General features: G+C 43.3%; 1 protein-coding gene across 5 annotated transcripts in view; it reads left to right on the top strand.

The window, feature by feature from the left end:
• scaper (S-phase cyclin A-associated protein in the ER) overlaps positions 1 to 23,106 on the top strand; it is a 127,511-nt gene extending 104,405 nt beyond the window's left edge. For all 5 annotated transcript variants that reach the window (XM_031801399.1, XM_031801397.1, XM_031801400.1 and 2 more), the window contains 8 exons: positions 1,213 to 1,336; positions 3,167 to 3,396; positions 5,172 to 5,327; positions 8,480 to 8,720; positions 10,427 to 10,576; positions 20,955 to 21,146; positions 21,757 to 21,805; positions 22,256 to 23,106. In XM_031801399.1, the coding sequence (XP_031657259.1) occupies positions 1,213 to 1,336; positions 3,167 to 3,396; positions 5,172 to 5,327; positions 8,480 to 8,720; positions 10,427 to 10,576; positions 20,955 to 21,146; positions 21,757 to 21,805; positions 22,256 to 22,359 (1,246 nt within the window). In that variant the 3' untranslated portion in view covers positions 22,360 to 23,106. The remainder of the gene's footprint in view (positions 1 to 1,212; positions 1,337 to 3,166; positions 3,397 to 5,171; positions 5,328 to 8,479; positions 8,721 to 10,426; positions 10,577 to 20,954; positions 21,147 to 21,756; positions 21,806 to 22,255) is intronic.
• Positions 23,107 to 25,795: the final 2,689 nt, after the last annotated feature.

The following is a 25,795-nucleotide window of genomic DNA, read 5'->3' as shown; positions in this document are numbered from 1 at the left end:
TGCGGGATCGTCTGAGACCAGCCACCCAGACAGCTGATGAAACTGTGGATAGGCACAACCAAAGAATGTCTGCACAAACTGTCAGAAACCGTTTCAGGGAAGCTCGTCTGTGTGCTCGTCGTCCTCACCAGGGTCTTGACCTGACTGCCGGTCGGCGTCGTAATCGACTTCAGTGGGAAAATGTGCTCTTCAAGGATGAATCCCAGTATCAACTGTACCGGGCAGACTGCGTGTATGGCATTGTGTGGGCGAGCAGTGTGCTGATGTCAACGTTGTGGACATTGACCCATGGGGACAGTAAGGTTATGGTATGGGCAGGCATAAGCTACGGACCACAAACCCAGTTGCATTTTATTGATGGCAGTTTGAATGTGCACAGATACTGTGACGTGATCCTAAGGCCCATTTGTCACGCCATTCATCCGCCGCCATCACCTCATGTTTCAGCATGATAATGCACGGCCCCATGTCGCAAGGATCTGAACACAATTCCTGGTAGCTGAAAATGTCCCAGTTCTTGCCTGCATACTCACCAAACATGTTACCCATTGAGCATGTTTGCGATGCTCTGGATTGATGTGTACGGCAGCATGTTCCAGTTCCAGCCAATATTCGGCAACTTCACACAGCCATTTGAAGAGGAGTGGGACAACATTCCACAGGCAACAATCACCAGCCTGATCAACTCTATGCGAATGAGATGTCGCTGCTGCATGAGGCAAATGGTGTTCATACCAGATACTGTGTTTATGATCCACAACCATATTTTTTTTTTAAAGGTATCTGACCAACAGATGCATATCTGTATTCCCAGTCAAGTGAAATCCATAGACTAGGTCCTAATTTATTTATTTCAATTGACTGATTTCCTTATATGAACTAAAACTCGATAAAATCTTTGAAAATGTTGCATTATATATTTTTGTTCAGTGTAGTTGATATGGCTATGTTTCTGAATTCTGCTTACCTACTCTTACATAAATGACAGTATATACTTTCAACCCTTCCAAAGATAAAATTGTGCCCTTAAGGAACCACACATTTGATGGAGTGTGTTTTGGTTTCCTGATTACTTCAGATAGCCATGTCAATGCCTGGGGATGAACACCTACACTGTAACACTAGTGTTGAAATTTACCTTGAACAATTTAGTTTGACTTCTGACAAGGGATTGATCTGGTTCTCCCTCTGTCTTTCACTCTCTCTCCTCAGGTCCCTATGTGCTGCTGTAAACATATACTTTCTGGCATGCTCTCGCTGCCACCTCAACTGCTCCTACGTTCTATTCAGCAATAAGGTAGCCTCCCTCATGGACCTGCTGCTGCATCAGCTCACAGTAAGTGTCTTTTCACCACACCATAAAAAACATCACTTATCATTATTGCTATGATGGCATTACATTAAATGTATGTTCACTTAAACAACGCATGTATTATTCAAATATGTTATTTGTATGGAAACGTAAGTCCCTGAACGTTGTGTAATACTTACGAAGGTTGAATGGCATGATCAGAACTGTAGATCGTATTCCCAAGGACCAAGCTGTTTAATGAATCCCTCCCAATGTCTCTGTCTATGTAAATTCTCCTGACTATATGCAACACTGTGAGTGCTGAAAAACCATGGCCACATCGCCAACATTTGTTCCTTCCTGGCACAGTGTTAATAAAACACAGAGACCCACGCTACAGTACAAATCCTGGCCCTGCCACCACCTCAGCCACACAGATACTTCTGGGCTTTAGGGAATGAGAAATTGAAGCAGGCAGTATGGTGGATGGGTTATATGTCAGTCCAAAACCTTTAGCACTCTTTCAGAGACTGTAAACATCTAATGGTGGTGACTGCACAGACCGGACAAGACAAAGACATGGGCTTTGCTACATGCATGAACTCTATAACTCTATGAACTCCTTCTCCAGCCCTGACTTCCAATTCAAAGCAGTCATGTTTCCTGAGGGCACGGAGGGGGAGGTTAGTCTGTATGCTTCAGATTATATAAAACGTATATCCCCACAGCTGCTTTGACAACTGACATGTTAAACAGGACAACGTTAACTTATTTAGACGTCTTGGACACTGACGAACATGGGGCTCATGAATAGTCTGCGTAAGAACGTGTGTGTGTGTGTGTGCGTGTGTGTTTGTGTTTGGAAGTGGGTGGAGGTAGAGTGCCGGCGTCTGTGCTTGTCCCTCTTTAATTCGATTTGTGGAGAATGTTGGTGGATTTACTAACGCTGTCAGCATGCTGCCCTAACCATTAATTTAAATGAGATGGTTCAGACATTTTACCTGACCTTCTCCTTATTTCTAAAACTAAACCTTAACCTCAATATACACACACACATGCAAAAATGTCACTGAACTAAAAGGGGATATACACTCCTGTCACCAGAACACCATGACCTGAGTCTTTATATACCCTGAGACTCTTAATATATCTTCAGAAACATTTCTTGGAATATTTCAGATGCTTGTGCTCTTCTGGTAATAAAGAGTTTGGGATAACTAACATGAAAATATGACACATGTCAGAGACACATCCCCCTGCAATTTCTATCAGCCTGTCTATGTATATGAGGCATGGGTAAGGGGAGCATTTGGTTTAATATCACAGATGATGGTGAACACAGAACACCCCCCTGTGTTAGTTCCAGTGGTTTTCTCTACAATCTCATTATCCGGTTGTCTTTCCTTGTTACCAGGGAGGGAATACCTCTGAGACCTCTCATATGGCAGCAGCAGTAGTCTGGCACGGCAACAGTAACCATGTCACACTGACTGTTAACCACCGACGTATGACCCACACCTGATGAATTATACAATAACACTTGTGTTGTTGTTTATCCCATGCCGTATCAGGATCCCAACCAATACAAATGGCCTTGGCCTGTGTTGTAGAAGTCAAACTGAGGTTGCAATGAGCTGGTCTTCTGTTGAACTCTGCTGTTGGTGGATACTGTGACTGCCTGGGACACTGTCAGTTTTGCACTGTGATCGATCAATGTCAAGATTATTTTTTTGACAGAGGACTTGACAAGGACAAGCCAAGGCTGTATGTGATACAAGCTAGCTCGAAAGAGCAGGTATAGAGCTACTGGTACAGACTGTACTGTGACATAGAGGTTTACGGAACTCTTGACTGACCACACTGTCTTTTTCTCAGCTGTTCGTCCCAGATGAAGACAAGTCCATCTTTGGTCGCAGTGTGAACAAGCAGGTGTTTGAGGGGCTGACCACCGGCCTGCTGCAGACCAGCGCTACCATCCTGAGTCTCATTCTTCCCTATGTTCCCGAGTGTGGCCGCGGAGACGCCCCTCGCATCCTATCACCAGACACCAAGACCAAGACCTCCCCTATGGAGCCATTCAACACCCGGGCCCATGACCTCATCAGGTAAGCTCTTCCTCCTCTCTCTCAAACCACACATTGCGCTACTACGGCCCTCCTCCCTTTTACAACACCTCTGTCCTATCTCTACTTTCTCCTTTAGGGTTGATCTGGGGAACCACTGAAATTAAGCCAACTTACTTACTATCAGAAATAGCCTTTCTTTGAAAAGATTACTACAAAAGGTCAGCTCCCTTAGAAAAGGTCAGATAATGTTCTTGCCAGGGGTTTGGAGTGAGGGTGAGAGAGGGTGTCCTCTGGCATCTGTCCAAAAACTACTTTTTCACACGTTCTGGATCAAACTCCTCGGCAAAGTAATATGTCATGTTTTTTACTTGAGGCAACATAAACAAAGAACACTCCTGAAAGTTTGCAACATCCTCTTGAGCGTGGCCTTTGAGTAGCAGGGGCTGTGTCTGTCCAGGCACTGTGGGGCGGTGAGGAAAGGCAGGCCCAGACCTTCGGGAAGAGTGGAGTCTTCACATCATCCCTCCCACAGCCAATGATTCATCTGACCAGAGCAGCTGCACCAGGCCTAACACTCATACTATGACCCAGTCGTAACCCTGGAGACAAGGGAGAGCCTGAGAAAAATGGTGTCGTCAGACTAGTAATCCCTGCAAGCAATGAAAGATTTACCACCTCTGCCTCAAATTATGTATGTGATGGTAGGGAGGAAATAAGATCAAAAAGATGGTAACTTCAGCAACACTTTTTTTTTTCTTCATTATGGTGAACTGTAGATCACACAGAAAGTGAACATCAGCATTCCCCTTCTAAGTCTTCATTTCTCATTACCAATCACTCACCAGGCTTTGTACCATACTTATCTCCTACCAGTGTCAGAAACATACAGATGCATGTAGGTCATAAGTTGAAACACACAGGGACAAGACTGAACAGCTTTTCAAACAGACTTTGGACCAGGCATTGTGCACAACTGTGCGTGGAAAGCTCCTTTCAGCTCTAGTGAAGTTGTGGAAGAGGATGAAGTCATAACAAGGGGCCGTGGTTCAAGTGTCAGATGACCTATTGTGGAGGTTTAAAAAATAGGAATTACCTGCCTTGAGGAGCCCATTTTGATTGACAGTCCCAACAAAAAAAGGTATGCGAACGAGGGAGCGAGTTGAGGGAATAAGCTAAGCGGAGCCTGAGAGGGTAAGGAATGAACTCATGTAGTGTAGAACAGTGGCAGGCTTCCTGAATCTGGACTGAACTATCTGGTACATCTGGGAGGTCTTGTGATTGACTGCTGAGCCTCCCTGTCGGCCCCTATAGCGGGTAGGGCTGAGCGGGGTGGGAAAGGCATACCTGAGCTGTGAGGCAGCCTCAGGTCAGTAGACAGTCAGGGGCCTAGCTCTGGGCTGGCACAGGGGGGCACAACCACCTTCTAATGACTTATTGGAGTCAGAAAAAGTATGAAAATGTATGCTCTGGATAAGAGCATCTGTTAAATTACTCAAATGTATATGTAAGGATGCTGTTACGAGTGATTTTGTTGCTGAGATAGTAGAGGGAACATGATCATGAGACCTGTCATTGGCAAGACAAATTGGTGATATCACACTAATAACAGGGAGTATAGAGGGCTTAGGTGAGATCACATTTCAACTGTGCTGCCGGTGATTTGCACTCAGTGAGGGCCTTTGTTAGGATAAAACATATGTCACAGAGACACTTCTTGAATGACATCAAATATTTCATTGTCAAGGTTTAGTAATTTGTTGTTTATTTCCTGTGAATTTACTCTTATCCTCCTTTTGTGTTTGTCCCTCCCCCAGTTATGTGGTGAACATGGGTCTGATTGACAAGCTGTACGGCTGCTTCCTGTCTGTCCAGGGCCCAGTGGACGAGAGCCCCAAGATGTCCACCTTCCTCCATCAGGCTACCGCTCTGCTGCACGCCATGTGTAAGCTGTGCTTCGCTGTAACTGGCCGGTGGGTGGCAGCCGTCTCCCTTCCTCTATGACCCTCCTCTCCAGACATCCCTGTGAAGAATTTTTTTTAATCAAATGTTATTTGTCACATACACGTGTTTAGCAGATGTTATTGTGGGTGTAGCAAAATGCTTGTGATTCTAGCTCCAACAGTGTAGCAATATCTAACAATTTCACAACAATAGACACAATTCTAAAGTAAAGGAATGGAATTTAGAATATATAAATATTTGGGCGAGCAATGTCAGAGCGGCATAGACTAAGATATAGTAAAATAGAATACAGTATATACATATGAGATGAGTAATGCAAAATTTGTAAACAGTATTAAAGTGGCCAGTGATTTCAAGTCTATGTATATAGGGCAGCAGCCTCTAATGTGCTAGTGATGGCTATTTAACAGTCTGATGTCTTTGAGATAGAAGCTGTTTTTCAGTTTCTCGGTCCCAGCTTTGATGCACCTGTACTGACCTCGCCTTCTGGATGATAGTGAGGTGAACTGGCAGTGGCTTGGGTGGTTGTTGGCCTTTCTGTGACATCGTGTGCTGTAGGTGTCCTAGAAGGCAGGTAGTTTGCCCCCGGTGATGCGTTGGGCAGACCGCACCAACCTCTGGAGAGCCCTGCAGCTGCGTTCGGTGCAGTTGCCATACCTTGCGGTGATGCATCCTTCCAGGATGCTCTCAATTGTGCATCTGTAAAAGTTTGAGGGTTTTAGGTGCCAAGCCAAATTTCTTCAGCCTCCTGAGGTGGAAGAGGTGCTGTTACGCCTTTTTCACCACACTGTCTGTGTGGGTGGACCATTTCAGTTTGTCAGTGATGTGCACGCCGAGGAACATTGAAGCTTTCCACCTTCTCCACTGCGTTCCCGTCAATGTGGATAGGGGGGTGCTCCCTCTGCTGTTTCCTAAAGTCCACGATCATCTCCTTTTGTTGGCATTGGGATGAGAGGTAATTTTCCTGGCGTGTCACTCCCAGAGCCCTCACACATGGCAGTTCAGAAATCTAATGGCAGGCGTGACTCACTATTGAATCTTTTAAGTCCTCCGTCCCATAAAGACTGGTTGTTGGAACCCAAACAAATACACAGCCTACTTTTCAATCGCACTCAGTGGTTTCCTTTAGTCTGAGCGCTGGCGAGGCCATCGTTACTGTTGATGGAGATAGGCATCTACTTGACTCCAGTGCTCTGTCACTCACCATAAACCCTTGCCTCCAGCACACTGGGGGAAACCCACCCACGTGTGTCACTGTGACCACCCCCAAGAGAGCCTCAGTGGCGCCGCTGACAGAGGCTAAGCACACAGACTGAGACGCAATACTGACAAAGATAGCATGACCCTTAGTAGAGGTATTCTGCCCTGCTAGTTAGACGCGCGTCATATGGGTACATCAGATCCCTTTAGTATCTGTCCTGTCACAGTTTGAATTAGGACAGATGTATTTTAGCTCAAATATTTCAGGTCTGTTGTCAAAACCTGGCATAAGTCAGGATCAACAGGACTGATTTACGTACAATACTGTAGATGCTGTTCTGCTAGTATACCTCTCCCCTCCAGCTGCTGTGTGCTGTAACAGTGCCCAGCTGCTTCACACTAACACGGGGAGTACTGCTGAGACTGTCACCTAATATCTGTGAGAAAACACGGCACCATAACTTTAATGAGCGGACCGAGCGATGTTGTGTAATAATCAACACCCTGCTAATCCAGCCAACTATCTCCATTCTTACCCGTTCCTCTGTGTGTTCATGAGATTATACTGGAGAGAATGCATACTATGGTCCTGGAATATTTTTGGTCATGCCAGTTACTGTGTCAAGGGATTTAATTGGCATTAGAGACCATGTACTTGCCGAGCTACGAATTTCCACACAGAGCTGTTGGCCAACATCAAGTAACAGCATGTACAGTGGGTTCCATCCAGAGGTCAAACGGCCTCTTCTCTGCCTGCAAATCACAGCCTGTGCAGCAGGAGTATTCTTCAATTTCCTGTCAGCGCTAGCTCATGGAACTCTGTTTGCATGCATCCTAAATGTAAAACAACGGGAGCGATTTGAGATGAGTTTTCTCTGATGCCATTGACTTTGATGTAGTGCTGTTTATCTAGTTTGAAAGAGTACATTTTGTACTCTATTTATAGACGTTTGCATTGACTGGCCTCCAGTCTTATGAAGAGGGCAGCTGAGGCACGCAGAGCAACCTCTCCTTCCCGGTTCTGTTCTCACCTGTGATGTGTACTGGGAGGATGATGTTACCAATCCCTTTAATCTGCAGGGTGGCATCCTGGCTAAGACGCACGAACACGCTGCTTTCAATCCTGTAAGGTGTGCCTTAATTAAATGTGCCTGAATACACAGCATGCTGCCAGGAAGCTCTCTGTAGCCAAGGGCAGAGGAGCCGTTGTCAGAGCTACTTCCAAATTCCTGTGTTCACTCTGCCCAGCTTAGAGAAGCAAATTCAGATTCCGAACTGGTGAAGATAGGAGCCACATTTCTGTGTCACTGTTGTACCATTTAAATAATATCTCTGGCTGTGGTTGTAGTGGTAATGACCAAGCTTTTTAACCATGATTATTCAATCATTTTCACTTGCACAGTTGAGCATAGACACCTTCTCACACACAGCCACCAGACTCCCAACTTCTCTCTCTGTGTAACCAGTTAAGCCACTTGACCCGATAGGCATGCAGGGTAAAGAGGGCAGGCCCAATTATTTATATCTGAGGGGACAGCCCTGGTCTAGAGAGTAAATCTAGAAGCCACAGGGACCAGACTGCCTTCACTCTTACATCCTGGGTCTCTGGCCACTGCGGTGAGGAGAGCAGCCAACACCTTCTCAGGTTTACTGACTTTCAGCTTGTTGTCAAACTCAGCTCGGCTAGCTCGTTGCAGTTGCTGGCTGCAAGCTGAAGAGCTATGTTGTGAATTCAACTTCTGCTTGATATAGAATGAAATGAAAAGGATATTTTTAACTAAGCTTTTTAGTAGAAAGGAGATCTACTTCTTAGTAAGCAATAATGAGTTTGGAGATCTTGTAATGTGGAGTACTCTGATCCAATTCATTTCCCTATATAACATTTCTGTCACTATGTTCATTGAGCAGAAATGAAATGATCATGTCACATGTTTATTTATATTCCCTGTATCCTCTGCAGGTCTCCCAGTATATTTGACAACAAGCGTGCAGACCCCACAGGACTGACAGCCCTGCTGCAGTCCACAGACCTGGTGGGTGTGGTGCACACTCTGTACTGCATCCTGCTCCACAGCTCCTCCCTGCCTGAGCCGGCTGCCCAGAGCCCACAGGAGCCCTACGCCCCCGGGGTCATCCAGGTGGCCCTAACAGGCCTCCGCTTCCTCAACAGCTTCGCCCTGCTCGACCTGTCTGCCTTCCAGGTATGACACACGCACACACTCTTCTTCATTCTGAGGTACAATAGACACACATTCTCACACTTGAATCCCTCATCCTTCAGGTCCAGTAGATGATGTTGATTACAGTGACTGTAATCTCATAAATGATGCTGCGGTGCAGGTTTTTCATATATACTGGCCTTTCTGGTTACATAGGTGTATTATGCTGGACACATTCCACAGACTGACATTCCAAATAGGGGGTCTTGTCACCTTATGGCCCCTCTGTTTGATTGACTAGCACCCCCATATCCCTGTGCACAAGCATCAAGCAGCACTGAAAATATCTCTCCTTCCTGTTCCTGGCAGCAACAAGGCCATATGTAACTGATCGGGCAGCAGGGGCCAGTTCTCAGAACTGCTGCCATTACGACTGGAGTATTTTTCCTTAGGATAAAGCTGAACTCTCGGACATAAACACGCCTGTCCCGTGACCTGGGGTCACCTGCTGAGGTTCAAAGGAGCCCAGTGGGTCAGCAGTGCGGATGGACCTGAGTGATTAGTGCTGTAGCCAGGGCCATACATTTTCAGCTGTGATGAAGCGAGGATGACAGCTTCACTGTGCTCTGGCAGAGCATAAACAGAAAGGTGTGAGGGAGAAAGTTGGAAAGTTATTAATTATTTTAATGCCTGTGGGTAATTAACACAGAGGCCGTTCTCCCTCGGCTCCGCCATGCTCAGGCTATTCAAAACAGCTGGAAGTCAAAGTGTTTCAGTACCATTTTTATGAACTTTTTAAATAATGATTCTTTGTGGCCTGTGAGTTGTTTTCACCTTGTGGTTCACATTACCCCACACTAGTGCTGACTAATAAGCACTACAGTGGATGCTGAGCTGCTCCCTCTTCCCATTGCCCATTTTGCTAGGCTCCAGAATCAGCTACCAAATGGGGTGGTAAGAGGGATTTCAAACTGGAAAAGTCTATTTTGAAGTAAATGTATAATATTCATAGCATTTAATCATCAACCTTTTGGTGCACATCAAAACACATTATATTCAGCCTTTGCATTCATTCACTGACAGACACAATATAGACAGACACAATATGGACAGACACAATATAGGGTCAGTTTGTCTTACTGTTCTTCCCAGGTCCTAAGACTGATTACATTGGGGGCGATGGTTATGTCTACAGTATGCAGAGTGTTATATTTAGAGTGTAGACAGGAGTGAGAATCAGGTCTGATAGCAGGATTGGACCTCTCAGGTAAGTCCTGTTGTTTAGGAGACTGTTTACCCCCTCCTCTCCCATAGTCCCCAGTCCAATCCTCATCCATACACCCCAACCTGATTCCAGTGGTTTGTTTCTGTGCTGACCCTGTGGTGCTCAGTCATACTGACATGTTTAATAAATACTGTCTGTGGACCACTGATAGCATCTCATCTGCAGGGGGATTGGGGTCCCTCTGGTAGGACCCCCTGGTATTGGGGCTGGGGAGAGACCCCCTAGCAGAGTCTCTGTACACAAAATCAACCAGTCTGTAGCCGCTAAAGCACAACCATCCCTCTCCTCTCTTTTAATTCAGCAAATCCAGCTTCTCGTACATTAACCGCATAGTGTTGATTTCTCAACTTTTTAGCACTATTGTTCATTTATCCAGTTAGTTTTAGTGAATGTCTCTAGCTAGCTAGTGTCTGCTTTGTGTTTGTGGTTTCTCAGTGGTGTTTAATTGCTGATGATGTTTCAGACTGTTCTAGGTGCCGAGGGGCTGTCCCTTGCCTTCCGCCACATAGTGAGCTCCCTGCTGTGGTACTGCTCTCAGCTCTCCTCTGAAGAGCTGCTGCAGGAAGTCATCATCTGTGTGGGCTACTTCACTGTCAACCACCCTGACAACCAGGTAAAGGTTTTAACATACACAACTGTGCTAAAATACAGTGAGCTCCAAAAGTTTTGGGACAATGACACTTTTTTTTGGGGTAGTTTTAGCTCTGTACTCCAGCACTTTAGATTTTAAATTATACAATGACTATGAGGTTAAAGTTCAGACTGTCAAATTATAGCTCTTTTTGTACATAATACCACCATTTTAGGGGACCTAAGGTTTTGGAAAAATGTGCTTTTGTGTATTAAAGTAGTGAAAAGTTAAGTATTTGGTCTCATTCATAGCTCGCAAAAGACTACATCAAGTTTGTGACTCTACAAACTTGTTACATGCTGTTAGTTTTGGTTGTTTTTCAGATTATTTTGTGCCCAATAGAATTCAATGGTAAGTAATGTATTGTGTCATTTTGGAGTCCCTTTTATTGTAAATAAGAGTACAATATGTTTCTAAACACTTCTACATTCATATGGATGCTACCATGATGACAGATAATACTGAATGAATTGTGAATAATGATGAGTGAGAAAGTTAGACGCACAAAATCATACCCCCAAGACATGCTAACCTCTCACCATCACAATAACAGGGAGGTTAGCATTTTGGGGGGATATGATATTTATGCCTCTAACTTTCTCACTCATCATTTTTTACAATTCATTTAGGATTATCTGTAATCATGTTAACATCCATAATAATGTAGATGTTCAGAAACATATTCAATTATTTACAGTCAGTTACTCCAAAATGACACTGCATTACTTTTAGTCCCCTAAAATGGGGGGACTATATACAAAAATTGCTGTCATTTCTAAACGGTTCACCCAATAAGGATGAAAAAACCCTCAAATTAAAGCTGACAGTCTGCACTTCGGTCATTGTGTCATTTCAAATCCAAAGTGCTGGAGTACAGAGCCAAAACAAAAGTGTCACTGTCCCAATACTTTTGGAGCTCACTGTATGTAGTAAAGTCAAGTGTGTTTTCTTTTCATGAGCTTTGTTTGTCCGCTTTAGTGTTGATGCTATTTGTTTAGTTTTCACCATGGATCGCTTTTGGACAACTGTTCATTTCACATGTCTGTTCTGTTTCAGAAGTATGAGATGAATGACAATTGGTTTGTCAAGATGAATTCAGTGTGGCCCTGTAGCAACCGTCTTTCCATATGAGGATACTTCTGTTTCCTTTATATGCTTCTGATAACGTATCATTAGATGAATCTTTAACGATTCCTGTGTTGCCACGTCTGTGCTGTTGGGCTGTCTATTGTCCCTCAGAGTAACGGGGTCCATTGTTGTGTCCCAGTGGAGCAGCCAGTTTTCTCTAGTGTAATGTGGGTCCTGACCTGGCGCCTAGGTTACTAGTGTTGCACGGTAGACCGAAACTTCAGTCATTTTTCGATACTAGAACATTAAAACTTCAGTAATTTATTGATACTAGAACATTAAAAACATCAGTCATTTATCGATACTAGAACATTAAAAACATCAGTCATTTATCGATACTAGAACATTAAAAACATCAGTCATTTATCGATACTAGAACATTAAAACTTCAGTCATTTATCGATACTAGAACATTAAAACTTCAGTCATTTATCGATACTAGAACATTAAAAACTTCAGTCATTTATCGATACTAGAACATTAAAAACATCAGTCATTTATCGATACTAGAACATTAAAAACATCAGTCATTTATCGATACTAGAACATTAAAACATCAGTCATTTATCGATACTAGAACATTAAAAACTTCAGTCATTTATCGATACTAGAACATTAAAAACATCAGTCATTTATCGATACTAGAACATTAAAAACTTTTCAGCACTAGAATGTTTTTTTTTTTTTTTTTCAGTACATCTGTCAAATGTGTCTCACGTCATCTACTAAAGTCTACCAGAGCAGCTCATGTCCCCTTATAGCACCAGAGCACCGTGCCTGTTCCACTTACATGTTGCTAGCTCTAGCCTGCCCCCCCAAAACAAATATTAGTACAGCGGACTCCCTAAAATGTTACACATTTTGCCATTGGGCATAGAGACACATTTGTTTTAGAGCTAATCTCATGCTATTTCACACATGTTGCTATTAGGCTGAGAGACACTGTGGTTGTTTTAAAGCTGATTTCCTGCAATTCTACACATATTGCCATGGGGCAGAGAGAAAAATTTGCAGTTTTATAGCAAAACTCATGCTATTCTACACATTTTGAAATGTATTTAACCTTCATTTAACTAGGCAAGTCAGTTAAGAACAAATTCTTATTTACAATGACTGTCTAGGAACAGTGGGTTAACTGCCTTGTTCAGGGGCAGAATGACAGATTTTTACCTTGTCAGCTGGGGGTTTCAATCTAGCAACCTTTCCGTTACTAGTCCAAAGCTCTAACCACTAGACTACCTGCCGCCCCACTGAGAATGAGAATCTAGCATTAACATCAATTCACTTCCCTAGTACCTTGTTTGTGATGATATGCAAACCATAATGCAAAATATTGCTGATTTCAAAATTGATTGTCCCCAAAAACCTTATTCATTCACTTCCTCTCCCCCGCCTCACATCTCTCCCAGTCAATAGCATCTTTGCTCAAGCCTCGAACTGATTGTGTGTGTGAATGATGTCATGGGTCTTAGAGACAGCGCACACTTAAAAATAAATTGATTGATTTTTCAAATGTTTTTTAAATTTAAATGTAACCTTTATTTAACTAGGAAAGTCCGTTAAGAACACATTCTTATTTACAATGACGGCCTACACCGGCCAAACCCAGACGATGCTTGGCCAATTGTGCGCCACCCTATGGGACTCCCAAACACGGCCGGTTGTGATACAGCCTGAAATCAGACCACGTTGTCTGTAGTGATGCCTCTAACACTGAGATGAGGTGCCCTAGACTGCTGCGCCACTCGGGACTCCTAAAGCTGAGACTCCACAGGCTGTAAATCATATCAGAAAGCGTGAAGTGTATTTTCCGCTTTGTGGACTTAGTGGACTAGCTTTGTGGACTACATTGTACACCCTAGATATGCCTTATAAACCAGTCCTTACTCCCCGTCGGGGAATTGAACCCCGGTCTCCCACGTGACAGGCAGGCATACACACTCTACTGAACAGGAGCAGGTTGTTGATAAGTACAATAAGTCTCAAATTGGTTTTCATCTGTGGCCCCATGAGATTAGCCAAAACAATCTCAATAACTCAATACACACACACACTTCACTCCTATCGAATATGCATTCACCTGTCTTGTGAATAGGCCTAGGCTACATCTTGATTTACCCAGTTTATCAATAGACTAGAGATTTACCATTCAAATAAATTATTTTGTAGTTAGATTGGTAATGCATAGTCTGTCTACTGGGCCCAAGAGCAGACTACAGTGCTTACAGTTGTCCGTGCTTTATTGTATTTATTTAAGTCTTTGTAAGTTTATTGGATATAGAGATGAAAGAAAGTGTGCTGAAATAGCAGTGGGCTGGATTCAAACCCATGATGCAGCTCTACATGTGACCGGAGGCAGCGGCCTTGACCGCTAGACCACCCTAGGCCACTTGCCGGGCATTAGTTATGTGAAGCCTGACCCTCAGTGCCAGCAGTTGAGCTTTGAGACTCAAACCTCTGCTACAAGGTCTTTGTCTTCACAGGCGCAGTCAACCACGCAGCAATTTATAGGCAGATTACAGATTCTAATTTCCAAGATCTTTTAGTCCTAATTAAAGAATCTGCCTCCACTTTATGGCAGTTCAGCTCTCTTCCACTGCTCCTATCCAATTTAATTATTCTGATGTGCGTAATTAGCATTTTTATGCCATTGTTGGATGTATTTGCATATTATATTGGATAATTGAATGAGGACTGATGATTGAATTAGGGGGTGACAGATGATTGGGCTTTGTACTTGCTCAGTAAAGTTAACCTAACAGTCTGGCTGGGAGAAGCATCCTTTTGCATATTAATTTATGACCAGCGCACTTTGTTAATTTGAAATTCCCTAATGCAGTTTTTAACCTGTGACTTCCATTCAGGGCACAAGCTGCTAAAAAATGTAGGACGATCATATGATGCCTTTTTCTATAACTGCTCCAAAGTCATCCCAAAGAGTGAAATCAGCATTTAGGACTTGTTAGCAGAATTCCTTTTATTGTTTATTGTAGATTTTGATAGGTGTGAGAGCCCTGTTGAGAAAATGTGAGGAAACATAAAAAGTGATCCTTGGCGACCTCCACAGAGCTGATCCTGGCCAGTGGCACTGTTCCTGGAATGTGTCCATGTGTTGTGGGCTCGGAACAGAGCAGAGCAGGATGGATGGAGTAGAGGGAAATATTTGGAGTAGTTTTAGCTTTTCTCAGGCTAATGTAAGCATTGGCAGAGCACAAAAACAGGCCGACCCACGACCCGTGCGGTCACACAGACTGCTGATTCACTGTCGGCGGACAGGCACACCAGCCTTTGTTTATATGTGTGCACTAGAAATAATGTTGCTCATAAAACGCAGAACTTTGAAGAAGGACTTTGTAGAGAGAGAGATTCTCCCTGCTCCGAGGGTATGAATAACTCAGCCTGTCACACATAAAGCCATTGGGAGAGTGACATATGTAGCCTTGTGTGTCTTCAAGTGTGTTTTAGCTCACAGAGCCATGTAGCCATATGTTTTCATTGTCTTTTGGGAGAACCCATAGACAGACACTAAAAAGAGGACTAAATGAAATGTTTTTAACTGCCATATTGCTTGGCTCTTGAGCGGATATGTAAGCTCATCTTTTTCTTCCCAACCTTCAGTGATTCATTTGTGAATCATTCATGGTGGTGATCTCGAGCTTCTTTGAAATGTGGGAACAGTAAATGATGGCTGTAAGCTGTTGACATCTTAACCCAGACACCTGGCTTTGAGGCCTTACAAAGAAACTTACAAAGAAACTCTCTCTCATTCATGGAAAATGGCCACACACGTACGCACAAGCAGACTCATGCAAAGGTATGCAAATGTATCCCATTTCATGACCGGTTCCAGACTATGGACATTTCTGAGTAGGTTAATAAAATGTCACTAAATCAACTTAAATTTACACTAATTCATCCTGACACTTGCAATGCATCTACTACTCAGATTCAGTATTTCAGTTCATTATGAAGGCTAGTGTAAAATAGAAAACTGGCGGCTTGTGAACTGCAGTAGGCCCCTTCCCAGACTGACATCCCACACATCAATGTTATCTGCAGCCAGGCAAGTCCCTGTCCTTCCCATTCTGTACAAGGGCGCTTCCTCTGCCCTGCAGGCCCCAGCCCCACTCTCAGCTCTGGGCCTGTAATCCATAAACTCATGTTGAAACCGTCCCTTCAGTAGTCCATTACTGCCAAGAAACCAAATGCTCCATGCCTCCAGGGTGAAGTGTGGCTCATGCAGACCTTGGGAGCCAGCCCAATGCACTGTCTTACTATACACCAGAGTAAACACACAGACTGGTGACTGGCAGGAAAGGGCCTGATTGTTAGCTTTGTAGATGATTTACACGCATCTTGGGTGAGTCCAGGTCTAACTAACTTTAGTGTAGTTCAGGGGGACATTTTCCCCATAAACTTCCAGATCTTTTTAAGGTTCTGTTTGCATAATGATTCATTTGATTGTGGCCCTGGCACTTTCACAACCAATCTGCTGTAAGATCTAGAGCAGGGATCATCAACTAGATTCAGCTGCGGGACGATTTTCTGTTGTTCTTGAGTGGGTGATCAGAGGGCCGGAACATAATTACAAATAATTTGGAGACTGCAAGAAGCCCAAAGATATTTGTCTAAAATAATCATTTCAAACCTTGCTTACATATGTATACAATCACATATACCTCTCTGTTATGCATCAGAAGAGTTTGTAAAATATTTCCAAAATTAGATTCACTTGGAGTTGATTTGCTGGTGTTTCTATAGTGTTTTATGTCCCCAAAAAATACGAGGGGGGGGGGGGAGTCACCTACGGGCCAAATTCTGCCCACAGGCCACCAGTTGGGGAGCCCTGATCGAGAGTAAGTTGACAATGTCAGTTGGCAGATGAATCTAGAATAATTACAGGTTATTTGGCAAATAACATGTTTTTTTGTGGTTTAGAGGAGATGGATACTCTTGGCCTGTATTTTAAAAGCCAGGGTGGGATCTTCTCTTCTTGTCCATGTCGTCATCTGATTGTCAGTAGATGATTTCGGTAGCATTCAGTGCACGTCTTCCATCAGCTGTGGGTGAGTGGTAGGTAGTTGTTAAAAGGCCCTTTTAGCATTAACTTCCCTTCCAGAAAATACTCTCTCAGTATCCTCTGATGTCATCTGCCCACCTCTCTTATCAGTAGGGCAGTTCCTTCACTAGGGTAACTTCAGTGTGTAAGAGGAAGGCTTGGGAGAAGGTCTGGTTTGTGTTGTGCGCCAGAGCTTCAGATTTGTGGCCCTGTTCCAAGGCTGACATATCCTGGTTCCTCTAGTTTAGGTGTCTGGGCCTGTCTAGACAGCATGCAGAATAGACTCCGCCACTGTCCACTCATCCACGATGGTCTCCCTATGTGTGGAGGGTGTCGCAAATCAAAGATATGCTGGATGCAGTTTATTCTGGAATTACAGTACATGATCGCTTTGGATCTTAAAAGTTGTCAAATCTAGCAAACTAACCTTGGTTTTTGCATGGCCTTTTTTTGCCAGTGTGATGCGTGTTCTCAATTCTACACTGACATCTGTACAGCATTGAACTGTTCAGCTTGGTTTCCGATTCAACTTGGGCATTCCCAAGGTTTTGTTTGTGTTTCGGAACATTAACTTTACACACTCTTTGTTGTCGGTGTACAGCAAGGTGATTATGTAATGGAGTGTCGTAAAAGAGCAGGCCTGTTTGAAAAGGCAGGTCTCTGTAGTTAAGACACACCAGAGCTACCAGGCACTTGAGCTTTACAGGTCTGTGTTAAACTGATTCATGGCTTCAGACGCTTGCTGGTCCTTTTATGATGTCAGGGTTTGAATAGATACTTCCAGTGGACAGGGAGAGACTGGGTGGAGGCCTTATCCCTGTTTGGAGCACTGCTATTGCTCTTCGCCTGGAGAGGCCTGGAAAGTTGGCTATAGACTTGATTTTTCTAGGACTAAGTGACCTCTGGTCTGTGGCTGCCAGTTGGCTTTGTTTTATGTCTACCTGCAGCGTGCACTTGAGGGTGGACAATGTGTTTAGGTGGCGGAAGTTGGAACACTGTATAGTATAGCAGAGGATTATGAGATTGCTGTATGATTTGTGGGTTGAGTCTCCTTAGAGCATCGGCCCCAACACAGATACTGGCTTCTGAATCTCTGAGACCTATAACGGCTCTGGATTATGATGTCCAGCAGCTGGCCCTGCAACAACAAATTGTTAGTCTGTAGTGTTTGTGTGTTTTTCAATGTTCTGATGAAAGATTCCTTTACCTGGGATATCATAATCAAATGTATGACCTTTCTCTCTGCCAGTTCCTCCTTGGGTAGCGTTGCAACGGTAAAGATTGATTCAGTGATCTAGAATCTTGTTAACTTAGCGCATAAGTCCTGCAACTTTAGATCCTATACTGAAAATAAGCAGCTCCATTTTGAAAACAACCAGATCTTCCTCTGGTCAGTGGACAAACTATGGTGGAGCTAGAGACATTCCTTTGGTGAAAACATTACATGACAATGTGAAAATACAGGGTGTTTCAGTATCCTCCTAGTGAACCTGCATGTTTGTGAATTAATCTCTCTCATTGAGAATTTGCTTTAGTTGACTGCCAGGGGAGCATTAACTCTCCTAAAAAGGTTCTTCAGTGGTTTGTTTCAGCTGGTCAGTAAAGAATCTTTAAACAGACGTTAATAGGAAGAGGCATCTCCTGTGGCCCGTTTGAACGCTGCTGTAGAACACAGCTTTGAGGAGCTTCAGCTTGAAATGATAAAAGCAGTGAATTATGGTTTTGTTTATCCTACCCTTAAACCTTAAAGTGCATTATCAAAGAGAGAATGCATTGGAAGAGTATTGTTAGTGTATTCTCCAAATCTTGTAAATCCTCTTAATTTATGTCACTGTGGCCAAGAGACCTCACCCTGCCCTTCTGGTTCCTATTTCAGCTAAGCCCCAGCCCGGGTCTCTGTACCTGTAAAGCAGTGGGGTGTTTTTCCAGCCAGGATTTACTCTGGTGACCCCCCGGTTTGCCTTCCCAGGCTCTGGGGAGATGCCCTGAGCATTAGGCCAGGACCAATTCCTTTGGACCAGTCCCCCCTCTAATCAAACTAGGCTGGGAGGGATTTGGTTTTAATATTGGTGGGCCGGATGTAATCGTGTGATTGACGGGCTCTGGTAAAGGGGAGCAGGATGTCGGCCAGGTGAGAACTCCAGTAATGGTATTGCTCATTTCTTAAAGTGGTGGTGGCAAGGCTACAGTGGAGGTCTACTCACCCTTCCCCCTACCCCTGCACTGTGCATGCCCTTTCAACCTCAACTGCACAGAGCACACACACAGGAATATAGTCTGCTGTTCAATATCCCAATGACACTCGCACAATTGGAGACAACTATAACCTGGTAAAACATAAAAGCCTGTATCTTTTGATAATGAAGTCAAGATCTTTCTCATTCAGAAGATTTTTCACGGTTAATATTTCTCATTGCCTCCATTTAACAACAGCTCAGCAATTACAGTGCTTTCAGAAAGTATTCATTTTTACATTTTGTCTTTACAGCCTGATTTTAAGTATTCATAAAGACATTTTGTCTTTACAGCCTGATTTTAAAATTGATTAAACAGATTTCTTGTCACTGGTCTACACACAATACCCCCTAATGTCATTGGAATTATGTTTCTATACAGTTTTACAAATTAATAAAAAATGAAAAGCTGAAATGTCTTGAGTGAATAAGTATTCAACCCCTTTTGTTATGGCAAGTCTAAATAAGTTCAGGGGTAAAAATGTGCTTAACATTTCACAAAATAAGTTGCATTGAGTCACTCTAGGTGCAATAGTGTTTAACATGATTTTTGAATGACTACCTCATCGCTGTATCCCACACATACAATTATCTGCAAGGTCCCTCAGTTGAGCAGTGAATTTCAAACACCGATTCAATCACAAAGACCAGGGAGGTTTTCCAATGCCTTGCAAAGAAGCTCACCTATTGGTAGATGGGTAAAAAAAAAAAAAGTTGACATTGAATATCCCTTTGAGAATGGTGAAGTTAATTACACTTTGGGTGGTGTATCAATACACCCAGTCACTACAAATATACAGGCGTCCTTCCTAACTCAGTTGCCGGGGAGGAAGGAAATCGCTCAGGGATTTCACCATGAGGCCAATGGTGGCTTTAAAACAGTTTGAGTTTAATGGCTGTGATAGGATCAACAACATTGTAGTTACTCCAAAATACTAGCCTAATTGACAGAGTGAAAAGAAGGAAGCGCGTACAGATATAAATATTGCAAAACATGTATCCTGTTTGAAACAAGGCACTAAAGTTATGCTACAAAAATGTGGAGAAGCAATTAACTTTTTGTCCTGAATACAACGTGTTATGTTTGGGGCAAATCCAATATAACACATTACTGAGTACCACTCCATATTTTCAAGCGTAGCGGTGGCTGCATCATGTTATGGGTATGATTGTAATTGTTAAGGACTGGGGAGGTTTTCAGGATAAAAAATAAACGGAATGGAGCTAAGCACAGGCAAAATCCTAGAGGAAAACCTGGTTCAGGCTGCTTTCCACCAGACACTGGGAGATGAATTCACCTTTCAGCAGGACAATAACCTACAACACAAGGCCAAATCTAAACACAGAGTTGCTTATCAAGAAGACAGTGTATGTTCCTGAGTGGCCGAGTTACAGTTTTGACTTAAATCTACTTGAAAATCTATGGCAAGACCTGAAAATGGTTGTCTAGCAATGATCAACAACCATTTGACAGGGCTTCAATTTTGAAAAGAATAATGGGCAAATGTTGCACAATCCAGGTGTTTCTACAAAGTTTTGACTCAGGTGTGAATACTTATTTAAATGAGATTTATGCATTTAATTTTCAATAAATGTGCAAACATTTCTACAAACATGTTTTCCCTTTGTCATTATTGTGTGTAGATGGTTGAGAAGAAAATAAATAAATTGAATTCCGGCTGTAACACAAAATGTGGAATAAGTCCAGGTGTATGAATACTTTCTGAAGGCACTGTACTTGCAAAACATCCCATTGTGTTTTTTAGCCTGTAATTGTGTGGTGGGAGGCTGTGCCCTCCAGTTCTCCTCCTAATGGGTGTTTGTGTGTTGCTTTAGTAGCAGATTTACAGGGAGGGGTGCAGGGTGGTAGTTTACGGTTGGCACTGCCGCTGACTGACTGGTTGACTGGCCCTACTCTGTGTGTGTGCGTGTGTTCCAGGTGATAGTGCAGTCTGGCCGCCAGCCCAGTGTGCTGCAGAAACTGTGTCAGCTGCCCTTCCAATACTTCAGCCACCCGCGCCTCATCAAAGTGCTCTTCCCCTCACTCATCTCAGCCTGCTACAACAACCCCCAGAACAAGGTCATCCTGCAACAGGAGATGAGCTGTGTGCTGCTGGCCACCTTCATACAGGTAACACAGACGCGTACACATACATGTTTTGGCAACGCTTTTCAAATAAATAATAGACCCACAGTTCTTTAGTCAGTCTTTCTTTTTTTTTTATGTCTGTCGCCTTCCGGTGAATGTTTATCACCAACACAGATGGATGGCTTCCTCAGTGGATTTACCTGCCAGGGGTTTAGCCTCCAGTAAACAAGCTGTCTCCTCCCCTCTCACCGCCCAGCTAATACTATTATTTACACTAAGATTAGCTCGCACTATAGAGGGTGATATATAGTGTCTCCTGCCTTGTGTCATTATTTATTTTACAATTAACCTGAGATTAAGCTAAAACTAGTGCTTTTGCAATGCTAATAGTATTAAGGATATGGTTCCGATAAAAATTGTGACATCTTTACATGCTTCAATAATGTGCGTGTTTACCAGAGGAGTACACAAGTTATCTGTTAGTATCTGAGTTTGGTTAGCTTCAAGCCTGATGAGGTATCTTTTGGTGGATAAGATTAACCACACACACTTCCATTTATTCACAGCTGGTGGACAATGGTGTCTGGCCTCCACCTGTACTCCTGCCTTAATGCTGTGGATCACTGACACGTTCCTATTTTATTTCCTCCAGGACTGTGCCTCAAGCGAGAACCATCCAGACAACAGAACGCAACAAGCAGGTAGATAAATGTTAGCGTAGTTGTGCATAAGTATGAATCTTTGTTTATAGTCCACATATATATAAATAAATAAAATACCACTTTTTCTCCCCAATTTCGTGGTATCCAATTGTTTTTAGTAGCTACTATCTTGTCTCATCGCTACAACTCCCGTAGGGGCTCGGGAGAGACGAAGGTTGAAAGTCATGCGTCCTCCGATACACAACCCAACCAAGCCGCACTGCTTCTTAACACAGCGCGCATCCAACCCGGAAGCCAGCCGCACCAATGTGTCGGAGGAAACACCGTGCACCTGGCAACCTTGGTTAGCGCACACTGCGCCCGGCCCACCCATAATTGGGACTATTTTAATCAATTGATCGAATTCTTTAACATTAGTGAAGAATCCTGAAGCTTCTCCTTCAGACACATTATAATTGTCTTTTATTCCTTTGCTTTGTCACCATGCAGACAAAGTGTCTCAGCTGCTGGATTACTGTGAGCTATCCAACCGCTTTCCTAGAGACCAGTGGGACTCGGCACTGCAGTTCTTCCTCAAGAAGCAGGAGGACTAATTCAGAGTTGCACGCCATCCTCTAACAGGGATATACATGTGAAAAACAAAATAGATACACTTCACCCTTCATTCTACACTACATACTTTTCCATTTAGATTTGAGGTCTGCACATGGGCTTATTCGTAAATGCAGTTTCTTAGCTTTGCCAAAACTCTTGAAATCCTAGAATTCAAGGGCTGAATCCTAACTTGAGATGTTTGTGTCTAACTCAAATGTTCATGTAAGTCATCCATCCATGTCCATGGGAGATTGCAGAAAAATTTGAGTTGGACGTGTGCATCTTGTGTATTCTTCCCTGAGTCACGCACAATAATGATGTTTCCTGTCCAAACCTAGTCATGTTTTTGTGTTGTGTGTCTGTGGATGACAACGTAGCAGAAAAGAGCAGAGATGATAATCAAAAGCACTCTCATGATGATTAGATAACATGTTCATCAATAATACTGTACTTCCTGTTAATTCCTTTATTATTTTCATATCCGGTTAAGATGTGAATGACCTGCCCAGAATGGTTTTTCCCTACAGTTATTTTATAGGCGTTGGACAGTTTTGTACTCCAATAAGTTACATAGCCTGTTTGTGTTTATTCTGTACATTTAGATTTGCTCTAAGTGGGAGCTGTCCAGTTTTTCAAGTACAAATATTTTCCTTGTTCTTGCCTTTGTTGTGAAGCACTTACAAAATAATATAATTTATTGAATAATTTACATTTCTATCCCATTAATAAATTATTTATTATTAGCATTGTTCATTGTACTCCAATTATTTTTCTACCGACTGTGCAGCTCACTCAAGTCTCAGTGATTTCTCTACGTTATACTGATAGTCAAGTGACAATGAGAAGTACGGACTGTAGCCTCTCTACCTGTGTAACTTTCTGCTCGTACAGCATACTATAACATTTGTTATAGTGATTAGTATCCCAGGTGGTGTGAGGAGCTGGGTTAAAATTAAAATGGCTGGGCCTTCTCTATACCATACTCGGTTTACCAGGCTCAGTCAGTCCTTTGCTCTCACCTGAAGCAGCCCCATCAAACCCCAAATACATAGTGCCTAGCGAAAGTCTACACACCCCTTGCACAGTTTTCACATTTTGCTGCCTTAAAATTCAATCTAAAAAGGGATTCAATTATTAGATTTTTTTTCCTACTGATATGTTCAAAGTGAAAGAAAATGTATAGAACCTTTTCTAAGTGTATATCTGTGTGTGTTGGTGTGTGTGTGTGTGTGTATATACTGCTCAAAAAAATAAAGGGATCACTAAAATAACACATCCTAGATCTGAATGAATGAAATATTCTTATTAAATACTTTTTTCTTTACATAGTTGAATGTGCTGACAACAAAATCACACAAGAATTATCAATGGAAATCAAATTTATCAACCCATGGAGGTCTGGATTTGGAGTCACACTCAAAATTAAAGTGGAAAACCACACTACAGGCTGATCCAACTTTGATGTAATGTCCTTAAAACAAGTCAAAATGAGGCTCAGTAGTGTGTGTGGCCTCCACGTGCCTGTATGACCTCCCTACAACGCCTGGGCATGCTCCTGATGAGGTGGCGGATGGTCTCCTGAGGGATCTCCTCCCAGACCTGGACTAAAGCATCCGCCAACTCCTGGACAGTCTGTGGTGCAACGTGGTGTTGGTGGATGGAGCGAGACATGATGTCCCAGATGTGCTCAATTGGATTCAGGTCTGGGTAACGGGCGGGCCAGTCCATAGCATCAATGCCTTCCTCTTGCAGGAACTGATGACACACTCCAGCCACATGAGGTCTAGCATTGTCTGGCATTAGGTGGAACCCAGGGCCAACCGCACCAGCATATGGTCTCACAAGGGGTCTGAGGATCTCATCTCGGTACCTAATGCCAGTCAAGCTACCTCTGGCGAGCACATGGAAGGCTGTGCGTCCCCCCCAAAGAAATTCCACCCCACACCATGACTGACCCACCGCCAAACCGGTTATGCTGTGGAGGATGTTGCAGGCAGCAGAACGTTCTCCACGGCGTCTCCAGACTCTGTCACGTCTGTCACGTGCTCAGTGTGAACCTGCTTTCATCTGTGAAGAGCCCAGGGCGGCAGTGGCGAATTTGCCAATCTTGGTGTTCTCTGGCAAATACCAAACTTCCTGCACGGTGTTGGGCTGTAAGCACAACCCCCTCCTGTGGACATCGGGCCCTCATTACTACCCTCATGGAGTCTGTTTCTGACCGTTTGAGCAGACACATGCACATTTGTGGCCTGCTGGAGGTCATTTTGCAGGGCTCTGGCAGTGCGCCTCCTTGCACAAAGGCGGATGTAGTGGTCCTGCTGCTGGGTTGTTGCCCTCCTACGGCCTCCTCCACGTCTCCTGGTAGCGCCTCCATGCTCTGGACACTACGCTGACAGACACAGCAAACCTTCTTGCCACAGCTCGCATTGATGTGCCATCCTGGATGAGCTGCACTACCTGAGCCACTTGTGTGGGTTGTAGACTCCGTCTCATGCTACCACTAGAGTGAAAGCACCGCCAGCATTCAAAAGTGACCAAAACATCAGCCAGGATGCATATGAACTGAGAAGTGGTCTGTGGTCCCCACCTGCAGAACCACTCCTTTATTGGGGGTGTCTTGCTAATTGCCTATAATTTCCACCTGTTTCTATTCCATTTGCACAATAGCATGTGAAATTTATTGTCAATCAGTGTTGCTTCCTAAGTGGACAGTTTGATTTCACAGAAGTGTGATTGACTTGGAGTTACATTGTGTTGTTTAAGTGTTCCCTTTATTTTATTGAGCAGTGTATATATAGTTGAAGTCGAAAGTTTACATACACTTAGGTTGGAAACATTAAAACTCGTTTTTCAACCACTACATACATTTCTTGTTAACAAACTATAGTTTTGGCAAGTCGGTTAGGACATCTACTTTGTGCATGACACAAGTAATTTTTCCAACAATTGTTTACAGACAGATTATTTCACTTATAATTCACTGTATCACAATACCAGTGGGTCAGAAGTGTACATACACTAAGTTGACTGTGCCTTTAAACAGCTTGGAAAATTCCAGAAAATGATGTCATGGCTTTAGAAGCTTCTGATAGGCTAATTGACATCATTTGAGTCAATTGGAGGTGTACCTGTGGATGTATTTCAAGGCCTAACTTCAAACTCAGTGCCTCTTTGCTTGACATTGTGGGAAAATCAAAAGAAATCAGCCAGGACCTCAGGAAAAGAATTGTAGACCTCCACAAGTATGGTTTATTCTTGGCCACAATTTCCAAATGCCTGAAGGTACCATGTTCATCTGTACAAAAAATAGTACACAAGTATAAACACCATGGGAACATGCAGCCATCATACCAGCTCAGGAAGGAGACATGTTCTATCTCCTAGAGATGAACGTACTTTGGTGCGAAAAGTATAAATCAATCCCAGAACAACAGC

The sequence above is a fragment of the Oncorhynchus kisutch genome, linkage group LG22 (assembly GCF_002021735.2).
Source record: "Oncorhynchus kisutch isolate 150728-3 linkage group LG22, Okis_V2, whole genome shotgun sequence".
Taxonomy (NCBI): Eukaryota; Metazoa; Chordata; class Actinopteri; order Salmoniformes; family Salmonidae; genus Oncorhynchus; species Oncorhynchus kisutch.
This window is presented reverse-complemented; position numbering and strand designations above follow the sequence as displayed.